Source organism: Microtus pennsylvanicus, chromosome 6 (genome assembly GCF_037038515.1).
Source record: "Microtus pennsylvanicus isolate mMicPen1 chromosome 6, mMicPen1.hap1, whole genome shotgun sequence".
Taxonomy (NCBI): domain Eukaryota; kingdom Metazoa; phylum Chordata; class Mammalia; order Rodentia; family Cricetidae; genus Microtus; species Microtus pennsylvanicus.
The window spans coordinates 124,279,613-124,292,838 of NC_134584.1; the positions used below are offsets into that span (position 1 = coordinate 124,279,613).

General features: G+C 49.7%; 2 protein-coding genes across 3 annotated transcripts; one reads left to right on the forward strand and one right to left on the reverse strand.

Annotated features, from left to right (window-relative positions):
• Positions 1-557: 557 nt before the first annotated feature.
• Exoc8 (exocyst complex component 8) lies at positions 558-5,270 on the reverse strand. Its single transcript, XM_075977675.1, has 2 exons — positions 926-5,270; positions 558-877 (listed from the first exon to the last, which is right to left on the reverse strand). Exon 1 carries the CDS (start codon positions 5,144-5,146, stop codon positions 2,996-2,998), a length of 2,151 nt encoding a protein of 716 aa, XP_075833790.1. The 5' UTR covers positions 5,147-5,270; the 3' UTR covers positions 558-877; positions 926-2,995.
• Positions 5,271-5,557: 287 nt separating this feature from the next.
• On the forward strand, positions 5,558-11,625 carry Sprtn (SprT-like N-terminal domain). 2 transcript variants are annotated; one of them, XM_075977676.1, is made up of 5 exons: positions 5,558-5,903; positions 6,598-6,697; positions 7,471-7,599; positions 8,964-9,231; positions 10,026-11,625. In XM_075977676.1, the coding sequence occupies exons 1-5, from the start codon at positions 5,683-5,685 to the stop codon at positions 10,784-10,786; spliced, it is 1,479 nt and encodes a 492-aa protein (XP_075833791.1). In that variant the 5' UTR covers positions 5,558-5,682; the 3' UTR covers positions 10,787-11,625. The 2 variants fall into 2 exon arrangements, with proteins under 2 accessions (XP_075833791.1, XP_075833792.1); XM_075977677.1 differs by having other exon boundaries at positions 8,964-9,241; positions 10,028-10,236.
• Positions 11,626-13,226: the final 1,601 nt, after the last annotated feature.

Here is a 13,226-nt window from a genome sequence, read left to right on the forward strand (position 1 = left end):
GCTAGAGCAAGATCCTGTTATCAAAATAAGTACAGACAAATAACCAAATAGAATGTTACAGTAGCAATTCTATCCGGTGTGAAAACATTGTAAAGCTTTATTTTATGAGTTTAGAAAATGTCATTTTACAGCATATCGAAGTATACAGCAATGCTGTCGTCTTCAACAGCAAGCCCCAGCTTCCAATCCTAGCTGAGAATCAAGGTGCAGGAGGAAAGTGCTGGGAATCTATCGACAGGCAGCATCTTGAACAGAAAGGACTTGGAGCACTTAAGTGTCAGGAGGCTTTCATCAGAGACCAAATTCCAACTTTAATTAATCCCACTGTAATTCCTGATCTATGCAGTTAGTGTTGAACCAAACAAGAAAAGGTAATTAATGTTCAAGTGAGGAGTCAGAACGAATGCCACCGTCACCGTGCCAGTGCTTTAGAACTTGCTTGGTGTCTGGCACCCAAGGTGGATCCAGTCAGCTTCCCAGGAACACAGACTTGCCAGACTCCCTCTACTATGCTGAGGAACACATTGGCCCATTCTTAGCAGAATAAAATTCTCTACTTCCATTTCCATAGATTTATTATGTGGGGAAACACAGTCATTCTTACAGCTCTCGGCACAGCTTTCCATTCCCCAGAACCCAGCGCTGTATTCACACACAACATTCCATATATCAGACTTCAGGAGGCACCAAATAATCACCACAACTGCAAAAATTCTATGAAATTCAAATTTCCAATGATCTTAAATTAGTATTTTTGTTTGGCTGGGAATCAGTTATGGTCATGTAAAAAGAGAAAAACAACCCTATGCTCAGCAGAGTGGTACAATCCTGGCACTTAGGAGGCAGAGGCAGGAAGATTTCTGAGTTCAAGGCCAACCTGGTCTACATTGAGAGTTCCAACCTGGTCTACATTGAGAGTTCCAACCTGGTCTACATTGAGAGTTCCAAGACATCCAGGACTACATAGAAAAACCCTGTTTAAAAAAAAAAAAAAATCCTAACATAGAAAAAAATAATCAGCAATGGTGATTTCCAACTTTTTAAGTACGTAGAGCTAAAAAAATAAAAATAAAAATGTTGGTCTGGTCTGAAATGAGTTAACTAAGCCTAGGAGTTTTATAGCCCTAAATCACTGCAGAAACCATTTAAGGTTTTTGGGTTTTTTTCTTGATTTTATTTATTTATTATGTATACAGTGTTCTGGCTGTATGTGGTCAAACATGCCAGAAGAGGGCAGCAGGTCTCATTATGGATGGTTGTGAGCCACCATGTGGTTGCTGGGAATTGAATTCAGGTCCTCTAAAAGAAATGCCAGTGCTCTTAACCTCTGAGCCATCTCTCCAGCCCTACCATTTAAAGTTTTACACAATTTTATGTCTTAACACTATCTTTTGTATTCAGAAGAGAAATAACCCTTAGAAGCAGTGGTATAAGAACAGCATCATGAACACAAGCCACAGGTGGAAGCTGTGGTAAGCAGGTCTTGGAAAACACTTTCTACTAGAGGAACATCAGATATCAGCATAGAGCAGAGCATTCTACAAGCCTAGCTCCCACTCGCCTACACTTTTCTTTACTGAACAATCTGAAATAACCTGCAATTCTCCTAAAAGTTGTTTTTTTGTTGCTTTTGAGGCAGGGTCTTTCTACAGAGCCCTGCCTGTCCTGGAGTTCACCTTGTTGACCCGGCTGGCCTTGAATACGCACACCTGCCTCTTGCTTCCAGTGCAGCAATTAAAAGCATCAGCATTCCTGGCTCTTGTGTTTTAAAGTGCAACACAGCATTGGAGGGGTCACAAAAGGTCCCTTCCCTGTGCTTGAGGCATATCTATCTCTCCTCAATTATCCACTAAGTTACAAAACAAACAAAAAAAAGGGACACCCATCAGGGCAGAGGGTGTGGTCAGCGGGTAGAGTGCTTGCCTGGTATGCACAAAGCCCTGGGTTTTCCAACATGGCATAAACTGGGCATGGTGGCACACACCTGTAACCCCAGCCCTTGGGAAGTGGAGTTACATTTAGAAATTCAGGGTCTTCCTTGGGTACAAAACCAGCCCATGACACCAGCCTGGGCTGAAACCTATCTCAAGAAAACAAACAAATCTCTGCTCAAAGCAGGCATTCTTTAACAGTGAGTTTGCATTACTTTTCTAACTCCTCATCTACACAGACCTTGAACCACCAGCAAATATTCAGAAAAGGAGCTCTGCATTCACCTTAAATCTCAGTGGCTCCTAAACCAGGCTGGGGCCCACAGCAGCCTGCAGCCACTCACCCACAGCCAGGCTTCTTGGGGTGGGCCTTTCCCTTCCTGAACATGGCAAAGGCACTGCAGCAGCAAACTCATTGGTCTGGAATATGTTAAAAATTCACCATAGTCCTTGTGATTCCCGGAAAGATGCACCCGAGCGAAATACTATGATGCTAATTAGCCATGGAACATACTATCTTTGGATGTCTGCGGAGTTGTTTTTATGGAGACTTCCATGTACCTATGAACACTGGAGAATCTGGTACCCACTTATCCAAATCTATCCCAAACCAGTTTTCCCAACTCCTGTCTTCTCTCCAAATGGATTAGTTTAAGGAATACATAAAGCCAATGCATTACATAGCACTGACCATTAAGAAGCTACAATTTTGCTGGGGTTTACATATTTTTCTAGGTGGCACAGAGTGCATTGCTCCTGGATGTCCTACGGTGAGAAGTGTGTTTCAAGTCGGAGGGTAATCTGAAATGCCATGGTGTGACCATGCATTCCTTAAGGAGTTTGTATGAAAGTGTGGCTTATGCTCTAATAATTCCAGTATGGGGGCACTTAACACATTTTCTTTTCTCCTTTGACTGTGTTTCTGCGAGGGTACTGTGTACGCTGTTTTGACTCTGAGGAATGTGCTGACAAGTGTCATATAAATACAGATAGTGCACACACACACGTGCATACACATACATACATATACACACGCACACACACGCACACCCCAGACCAGGGACTCAGACCACAGAAGTGGTGCTCTCGGGATTCACCCGCAGGAGTCTGGATGCATTCCGCAGGTCCTGCAGCTGCTTGGCAGGCTTCCCCACACCTTCCTCAAACCTCCTCTCCACCACTGGGAGGACAGTTTCATAAAGGAAGGATGCATTCTGCCTGATGAAGGCCTTCTTCTCTGGGTCCTGCTCGCACCGCAGGCTGTAGTCCACGTGCTGCACGGCCACCAGGATGACTTCCACCAGACTCTCCAGGAGCACCATGTGTAGCTCCGGGAAGTATAGTTTCAACGCCTCCTCCAGGAAGCCCATGGTCTGCTTGGTGAAAGCCACCACCGTGTAGCTCAAGTTCACCCAGCAGTCATCTCCCGTGTACTGCTCGAAGTTACTGACCCCACAATTTCTCATCTCCTCTTTGAGCTTTCCCAGGGCCTCAGGGGTCATCAGGTTCATCCGGCGCCACATCTCCTCTGAGTTTCGGTGCTTGGTGGCTTCAATGATAATCTCCTTGTAACTGTGTAAGGCCCCCTGGATGTCCTTCACCAGCAGGGCATGGATGATGAAGGTGAGATCCAGCCCAATCTCTCCCAGCTGTTGGCAGTGCTCCTTGGCCACCTTCACACACTCGGCTGCAGTGGACAGGCTCTCCTTGCTGTCGAAAACCTGCTTGCTGAAAGCATCCACAAACATGCCCATCGCAGACCTTGCCCAGACCACGAACGCAGAGTAGCAGCCGCTGTCCGTGCCTGCAAAGTCTGTCTCAAATTCCTTTGCTGTCTCCAGCAGGCTGGTAAAGAAGACGTGGCAGAGCTTGTGGATGTAGAGCAGGGTGGCGCCCTCGATCCGAAGCTGGCGGATGGCAGTGTGCACGGCTGCTGCCCTGTTCCTCAGAAACAGCTCACAGGCCTTCGTGCACTGGCCCAGCCGGATCAGCTGCGACACTGCCCTGCGAGTCGCCTTTGGGCCGCCTCTCAGAGAGCGATCCGGGGAGAGCTCAAACACCAGCACGTCAGTGAGCTGCCGCACTCTTTCGTCCACTTTGGCCCTCAGCTCTTTCACAGGAGGTGGGCTGGGCTTATCTTCCAGGTAGTGATTCAGTTTGTCCAGCAAGTCCACGGCGCCCTCAAAGTCCCTCTGCGCAATACAGACATCTAGGTCTTCGGGCAACTCCTGGATCCACTCCATGGAGAGGTCTACCTTTTCCTCCTCTACCTCGGGGGGGACCAGTTCTTCATCATCCTCGTCCTCAAACGGGTTGCCGCTCTTGGAAGTGACCGGTGGAGGCGCGCGGGGGGCCGCGGCCTCCTCCTGCTCCCTCCTCCTCTTGTCGCTGAGCGCCCTCTTGGTTTCCTCCAGCACTTCCAGCCACTCGCGTTTAATCTTGGCATTTTCCGCCTGAAAGATGCGGCTCTCGGGGAACATGAGCAGCTTGAACATGTCCTTCATGGGCGGGTTGTCCTTGACGTTGACCACCGCCAGGCGGTCCAGCGGATAGAGCGCGTTGTAGCGGTACATGCCCCGCCGCTGCGGTAGCCAGGTGGCCACCAGCAGACAGTCGTTCATGAGGAAGCCGTGCACGCGCTGCAGCTGGGCCATGTGGTCCGCCTCGTACTCCACCAGGTCCCCGTTGTACACCAGGTACTGGCCCGGCGTCTCCAGCAGGTCCCTGCAGCCCTCGACCTTCTCCAGCAGCGTGGTGAGCGTGCGTTGCTTGCCCTCCTCGCCCGCGCCGGGGCCGTCGCGGGGACCGCCCGCCGAGCCGGGCAGGAAGCCTGCCTGGGCCGCCCCGCGCTCCCGGGGCCCCGCGCCCGCTGGGTCCTCAGCCGCGGAGGCGCCCGCGGCGGCGGCGGGCAGCAGGGCCAGCGGGATGCTCTCCAAGCTGCTCTTCTGCTCCGTCAGCAGGTGGCTCAGCTGGTACATCTCGCTCTCCAGGTACGAGATCTCGCGCGCCGTCTCGATGAACTGCCGGTAGTTCTGGTAGACATTGCGCTTCAGGTTCTGCGCCGTCTCCTCCGCCAGCGCCTGCACGCGCTGCCGGTGCTCCTGCAGGTCGCGGTCGCCGTCCGACTGCTGCGACAGCTGCTTCACGTACAGCCGCGCCTCGAAGCCCCCCGACTCCAGCTGCCTCCGCAGGCGGCTCGCCCCGCTGTCCGACATGGCTGCTCCCCGTCCTGCGGCCGCCGCCCGCCGTCGCTGTCACTCGCCGCTCCCGGGCCCCACCCGAGTCCCACAGAGAAGACGGCTGAGGAAGCGGGGCGGGGGCGACAGCCGAACGCCTGCGCCGGAGCTGAGCGTCGCATTGCGCCTGTGCGAGAGGCGAGGCTCTCCTCCTGCGCCTGCGCGTGGGGCGGAGGGCCGGCGGAGCGCCTGCGCGCAAACGGCCACGCCTTAAGGCGCGTGCGCGAAGGAGCCAGTGCGGAAGTCAGAGGCGGCTCGGACGCGCAGTAGACCTGACGTGAGACGCCGGACGTCAGGAGCCTTCAGGAGGCAGCCGGCTGGCTTCCCTCAGCCGTCCCTAGCCCGAGCCCCGCGTTCCTAAGCCGGTGTCCGCGGGACGACGCTAAGCCGCTTCCCCCGAGGCGTTCGAGGCGAACCGGCGCGCGCCCGACCGCCAGCCCCGGAGCTCTCGCGAGACCCGTGCGCCGCGCGAGCAGTACCGGCGTCTCCGCAGTGGCCTGGGCAGGAGTAGCGCGATGGACGAGGACCTGGTGGTAGCGCTGCGGCTGCAGCAGGAGTGGGACGTGCAGGTGGCGCGGCGCGCGGCGGCGCGGGAGCCGGTGTCGTTGGTGGACGCGTCCTGGGAGCTGGTGGACCCCACCCCGGACCTGCAGGCGCTCTTCTTGCAGTTTAACGACCGCTTCTTCTGGGGGCAGCTGGAGGCGGTGGAAGTGAAGTGGAGTGTGCGCATGACACTGTGAGTGCGCCCCACGAACGGCTCCGAACGTCGGGGAGGGCGAGGCGGCGGCGTTGTCGTTGGTGTCCCCCGCCTCGCGGAGGACGGAGACGTGCCTGCGCTCCAGAGCGGGCCGGGTTTAACGGCCCCCGGTGCTGTCCCAGCGGGATCCCCGTGCCACCCGTTGAATCAGAGAAGCCCCAGTTGAGCTAGCAATCTGCCCCTCTCCTCCAGCGTCCTGTCCCCTAGAAAGCGGCCTGCGGTATTGCAGGGGAAGATGTAGTGTAGCTAGCTGTCACTTCACACCAACCCTGTGCCCCTGCCGACGCGGTGGCTAAACCGTTCCCTGCTGATCATTGCCTGTGTGGGGCTGACTGGGTGACAGTGGGTGAGGGCGAGCAAGTGTTACTGCCTGCAGCCAAGTGTTCCCCTAAGGAAAGCCATCTGCCTTTAGGGACGTTTCCTGTGCACCGCACACGAACCGGTAAGATTCTGCTTTTGTTTTTCGTTTTGTTCGTTTGTTTTTGAGACAGGGCCCCACTACGCATCCCGTCTGGCCTGGAACTTAGGACATCTGCCTGCCTCTGCCTCCATAGTGCTGGGATTACGGGCGTATTCTGCCAGGGCAGGCTAGTGTTTACTTTTGATCAGCCTCCTCTGACTCTCCAAACAGTGGATTTGGTGAACCTAATCCATTGTTGTGATTGCTTTCCAGGTGTGCTGGGATCTGCACCTATGAAGGAAGAGGAGGAATGTGCTCCATCCGTCTCAGTGAACCCCTTCTAAAACTGAGACCCAGAAAGGACCTTGTAGAGGTATTCTTTGATAAGCCTGGTTCTCAGCTCAGTGGTTTGCAGGGATTTGTTTGGGTTTTGTTTGTTTTTGTTTTTTGTTTGTTTGTTTGTTTGTTTGGTGAAGACAAGATCTTAATGATAGCCCAGGCTGGTTTTCCCTGGCCAGGATATTTTGTTAATTTTTAAGAGGCAATCTCTGTTACCCAGGTTGGCCATGGTTTTATGTGCTTCTGTTGCTTGCTTCAGCCTTCTCAGCAAGCTGGCATGCATGCACCCAGATATTTTTTAGGGGGGTGATGCCGCCAAGCTGGTCTCAAGTTCCCGATCCTCTAACCTTGTGTGCTGGGATCACAGGCAGGCAGCATTTTATGCCCAGCGTATACTTTGTGCCCATTTAGTCCTGGGCTGTTTGTTCTTTTGGTATTGCCATTTCCATGCTGGCGTCAGGAGTCCCTTGTGTTCAGAATTCAGAGCCCGTGATAATAATGTTGCTGAGTTGTCAGAATCCTCTTTTGATATTGCTTACAGTGGGTTTCTCTATCAGAATTGTAAAGTTTTTATGTGGTTGGAGTCATCAACCATCAGTGTTTGAGTTGGTACATAGATAAGTAGGCCTTTTTGAGCAAGTGTAATTCCTTGAAAGGAATTGTTCACTGGGATCTGCAGAGCTTGGAATATACAAAGTTTTGTGTACTTAGGCCTACAGATGGCTAAGACTCCTAAATTAAGAAAGAAAATGCATTTTCATCTTCAGACATGCCCTAGAAAATTAATTTGCTGGTTTTCTGTTTCAGACTCTTTTGCACGAAATGATACACGCCTACTTATTTGTCACTAATAATGATAAAGACCGGGAAGGACATGGCCCGGAGTTCTGTAAACATATGCATCGAATTAACCAACTGACAGGCGCCAACATAACGGTATGGTGAGCTGCACATGTTCCGGGAACAGGGGAGACAGTAAACCAGTTTAACCTCAAACTCACAATTCTCACTTAGCTTCCTAAGCACTGGGGTTATAGGTTTGTGCCCCCAAGCAGCAGCCATTCAGAGTTACCATGCTTAGATTCATTCTGTAAACTGAAGATTTTCATCCTTGAACTAGAGTTCTACAGAGGGCTGGAGCGATGACTGCTCTTCCAAAGGACCCGGCTTTAATTCCCAGCACCCACATGGCAGCTCACAACTGTCTGTAATTCTAAGATCTGACACCCTCACACAGACATGCATGCAGGCAAAACACTAATGCAAATAAATAATACATTTTTTTAAAAAAAGGACCCTTCAGTGATGAATGGGCTTGTCTAGGCCCTATGGGTAGAATGGCCACAGATGGCTCCAGCAACTCCAGATCAGCATCTTAGAGGAGCGTCTCCCACATCTGTGACAGGCCCTCATTGGACGTTCTTTGAGTTCTGACAGTGTAGTATTGGAGGAGCTACCACAGCCAAGACTGAGGTGACCCTGCTTCTACTGCAGAACTCTTCTGGAACTGTCTGTTGTCATGGAAATGAGGTGACGATAGTGCTGCTGTTGGGGGCCTTGAGCAAGGGTGTGGAGTGTATTAGCACAGCTTGAGCACTGAATACTGTGCTGTGGGAATTTTTAGTTTTCTGTCGGAAGAATCAGGCTGTTGGCCCAGCCCTTTAGCAGTTTATATTGTTTCTAGGAATTTATGCTTAAGGAAATGTGTATGCTTTCTTCTGAGAGAGAAATTCCTCCCAGTTGGTCCCAACTCTTTTTCTCCTTGCTACAGACTTGTTACAGTGCTGTAGTAAACCACTTTTCAGTCTCAGATTTTGATAATGTTCAATCTCTGAAACAGTTAGCATTCATAGATGGGCTTTATGGTTATTTCCCCCAACACGCCCCAAAATCTCTCTCTCTCTTTTTTTTTTTTTGGTTTTTCGAGACAGGGTTCTCTGTAGCTTTGGAGCCTGTCCTGGAACTAGCTCTTGTAGACCAGGCTGGCCTCGAACTCACAGAGATCCGCCTGCCTCTGCCTCCCGAGTTCTGGGATTAAAGGCGTGCGCCACCACTGCCTGGCTCAAAATTTCTCATTTTATATGCTGTTATCTATGTACATTAGGAAGTTGTAAATTATCTGATGTGTCCCTTTAAAGTGAACTTTTGAAAAGAAACTAAATACAGTAGCTGTCTTTCACAAAATAGAAATGCCTGAGAAGTGGAATATTTAATAAACACACACATACACAAAGACTTCTTGGGTCGCCCTGTAGAGGGCTAACTTGTGTCTTGACTGCTGGCCACTCCCCTCTGCCCAGGTCTACCACACTTTCCATGACGAAGTGGATGAGTATCGTCGGCACTGGTGGCGCTGCAATGGGCCCTGCCAGCACAAACAGCCCTACTATGGCTATGTGAAGCGTGCGACCAACAGGGCACCCTCTGCCCATGACTACTGGTGGGCTGACCACCAGAAAACTTGTGGAGGCACTTTCATAAAAATCAAGGAGCCAGAGAACTATTCAAAGAAAAGCAGAGGAAAGGCAAAACCAGGCAAGCAGCGAGCATCAGCAGTGGAGAACAAAGGTACCTCTCCATTTCACCTCCCATCTCTGTAACCCTGGCTAGTGCGTGGACAGTGCTGCCTGTTGGGGAGCCAGGTTAAGGTTGCAAGGCTGTTCTTTTCAGGTATAAAGAATACAGAGTGGTAATGGGAAAGTGTGGCTTGCTCTGTGTGGAAGGGAGGAAAGGTAAACCAGTCTCCATCTACAGTATCTGAGGGAAGGTCCAAGGCAAATGACTGTCAGATTGAAAACAGTAACTGAATTAACATCACCCAGACTGTGAGTCCTGACTAAGCCAGCCCTTCCTATCTTAGTGACTTCTGCCAAGGTGTCCGGGGAGGATGGGAAAAGATTCTGGCCTGCATTTGTCCATGTTGTCCTTAGGAGCTGCTCCTTTCCTGAGAAGCTCTGAGGAGGCCAGGAGTCACTGAAGTTGATGCTTCCCCTTGCAAGGGTGTCAGTTTGGGGTCCCCTCAAGAGCCAAGCTGTAGTTCCTAATCTGAAATGCTGAGAAGTCAGGGGACTGGAGAACTGGTGCGGAGGGACTGAATCTTTGGGAAGCTGGGTGAGTAGGGAACAGATTAGAGGAATCTGAGCACTGGGAACATTCCTTAGTTCCTATTTATAATTTCTTCATCTTTGCTGTTCTTAGTGCAAGGCTCTGACTAATGAAGTTTGCCTTCTCTTGTCAATGGGTGACTACTGCACAGATCTGAGTTAGAACAAAAGAGTCCTTCAGTTTAGATAATTACCATTTGCTCAGTGTTTGTCATGTGGCAATATGCTGAAGAAGAGTCTTGTCTGCTTCTTTTGCAGACAAGCCGCTCATCCCATTCAGTGGCAAAGGGTATGTTCTTGGAGAGACAAGCACTTGCCCTTCACCTGGGAAGCTGAGCACTTCATACGTGGTTAATGAAGCCAAAGGTCTCTCAAGTCAAGACCATTCAGCAAGTGGCCTGAGAATCGATTCCAACGCTGAGGTGAAATGTGAGCAGAATGGTTTCCCAAGTAAAAAGCCTCATCTGGTCTCCCCTATCCCCACTGCCAGTCACCAGAGTGTCCTGAGCAGCTACTTCCCCAGAGTCTCTGTTGCCAACCAAAAGGCTTTCAGAAATGTGAATGGATCCCCAGTTAAGAGTGGGACCACTGGGGACTGCACCAGGCATCCAGCCTCGTCCGGTTCTCAGAGAAAGGTTCCACCTTCCAGAGCATCCCTGAGAAATGCCTCCAAAGCTGTGGCCTCAGCCTCAGCAACTGTAGCGTCTGCGACTGTGACATCCGCAGCCATACCCCAAGAGGAGAGTGGGTCTGAAGACCAGTTCCCAAACAAGCGGCCCCGGTTGGAGGACAGGACTGCTTTGGATAATATCGTGAAGACGCAGACGCAGAGTGGTCCTCAGAATAGCCCACGGCCCACAGCCGCCAGCACAGTTGGGAACTCAGGCAGCTCATGCCCTCAGCGACGGCTGGTCAACTGCCCCGTCTGTCAGAGTGTAGTTTTGGAGTCGCAGATTAATGAGCACTTGGACCGCTGCCTGGAAGGCAACAAAACCAATCTCCGACCTCGAAGAGTCTGAAATGCAGTGGGTCCCACGCCATCTGTTGACTTATGGTGGTGAAGGACCGTGGGTTACAGTCTGACTTGTTACACCAGCAGCGTTCTAGTTTATGTACACATAGTGACTGTAGTCTGCATCTCCATCCGGGTATGTGGTGCTATGTCCCTGTAGTCCCAGGTACTCAGGAAGCTGAGATGGGAACATCCTTAAGCCCTTGACTCTGGGTAATGTAGGGAGCCACTGTCTCAGAATGTGTCAATGTGCTCTGTTCACCCATGCCTTACCTGGACTTTGGCTCAGTTTGTCCAGTATCAATGTATGGTTTTAGGTACTTTTGTTTTCTCTTGAAGGTTTTAGAGAATTATTTTTATTTGTATAGTCTCAAGACAGTCTTATCAGGAGTCCTGACCGTTGAATACTTTTAATATCAAGGTCTATTCCTTGAATTTATGTTAATCTTTATGACGTCAGATTCTCTGTCCGGACAGTATGAGGCGTAGTAGTTGTTCTCAAAGTACTCAGAGCTCTTCTTTTTTTTCAAAGTCATAGCAGTTGGATAAGCTTTCTATATTTTAAGAGAATTTACTTTCTATATAAAGGTGAAAGTGAATTTTAAAGACTTCTATTTTCAGTAATTTATATTTTAAGTATAATATATAATATATAAAATCTGTCCCAGCTTTACTAAAAAGTGGCTGCAGATTTTTAAAGACCCTCCTGGATTGAAGTTTTTCTAGCTCATGACAGCTCGTGTTTAAAATCCCAGCATTTGGGAGGCTGAGGCAAGGAGATAGCTGTGGGGTTTAAAACCAGTTTGGGCTTAAGTTCCAATCTGGGCTATAGTGAGACCATGTCTCAAAAACAAAACAAAACAAAACAAAAAAAATTTCTTTTTTCCCATCCCATCTTTTTCAAGCAGTGGCAGCAAATTTTAGAGTAGATAAAGAATATATAGTACAGTTATTTTGGAATGTTAGAACAGTTACTCAGTTCTGCAGGCCATATTTGATAGGGACTTAAGTGAATGGTTAATTAAAACCTGGTGCTAAAAAGTAGCTGATGGATAACATCTCAAAAAGCTGCCTAATTCCCTGGAGAGCGGGGAAATGTCTGGAAGCAGCACTGTGAACCCTGCGCCAATGTGAGAAGCAAATGCACCGTTGCCTGAGCACCGGGAAGTTCTTGCATCTTTCCATATTGAGCAGAGGGAACACAGATACCTGGCTCAGTTGTCTCATAGCTGTTCCTCCACCTTGTGGAGTCTGGTACAAGGTCATTATACATTGTAAGGTGCACAAATGATGGAGCATGTGGGTGAACCTGGTTTGCCTGGTGTTCCACTGTATCTTTCCCCCTTACCTTCCTGGCGGGGATGGGGAAGTCCTGTTGTGGTTGTGCCTTTATAGTGCTACCTCTCCATCCTCAAAGCTACAGTTTACCAGAGTGTGAAGGTAGTGTCTTTGTTACTATGTGTAGAAGTTATTTTCATTCCTATGTAGAATTTAAAGATACCAGAAGTTTTCTCCTCACCCCAGTATTATTGAACCATTGGAAGTATCCCAGTGCAGGGCTAAGTAATGCTGACAACACCCGCTCAGGAGTGGGACTGGTCACAGGGTGTCTGAGTTCCTCTGCCAGCAGTGTGCAAGTGCCAGCTTTTCAGCATTCTTGACAGGATCTTCAGCCTGTCAGATTGGATAACAAGTTTTGATGTTTCTTAAAGCATGAAGTTAAATAGTATTAAATGTTTATAGATAAATGGCTACTAAAGTTTTGTTTGAATATATGCCACATTTTCACCAATTTTAATAGGTTGTAGGCAATTAAATATTTTTTTTTCAGCCACACTGCATAAAACCCTAGGGCCATGAAGTAAATGAGGTGCAGTTCATGCCCTTTCAGGAGCTATTTCCTCAGTGAGGAAAGATGCAGATCAATCTCAGTGCACCACATGACAGTGCTGGCATGGGGTTTCACCCTGGCAGTTTTTTAGTGAGTTGAGTTAGCTTGTTAAAGAAGGGAAAGGGCCTTAATAGGCAGGGGGTAGCTGGGCACATCCTGTGGGACCAGCTTTTGAGAGTGTGGGTCTGTGGCAGGAGAAGTGCACACAGACAGACCATTCAGCATAAGAGTTACATCTGCTTTTCCTCCAGGCATCTATCTGTGCAGTGCCCAGGTGACACGGCAGGAGGGAAAGAGGAGGAGCTGGGCATAGCACATACCCAGCTTCAGTTGGGAGGCAACATCAGGTTCTGAAATGCTGGAGAGAAAAGAGCCCACACTTGTTGGGGAAGATTTGCCCCTAAGAATAGTTGTCCCTGTATCCGTCATTCTTATTTACGTCTATCAGTAAGACATGCTCCATTTTGTTCCTATTCTCCCTTTGGAAGCAAATTTCTAACCTCTCAGTGGAGCTCAAGTTGGTTCAGCTCCCCACTGTAGGGCCATAGCCATAGGT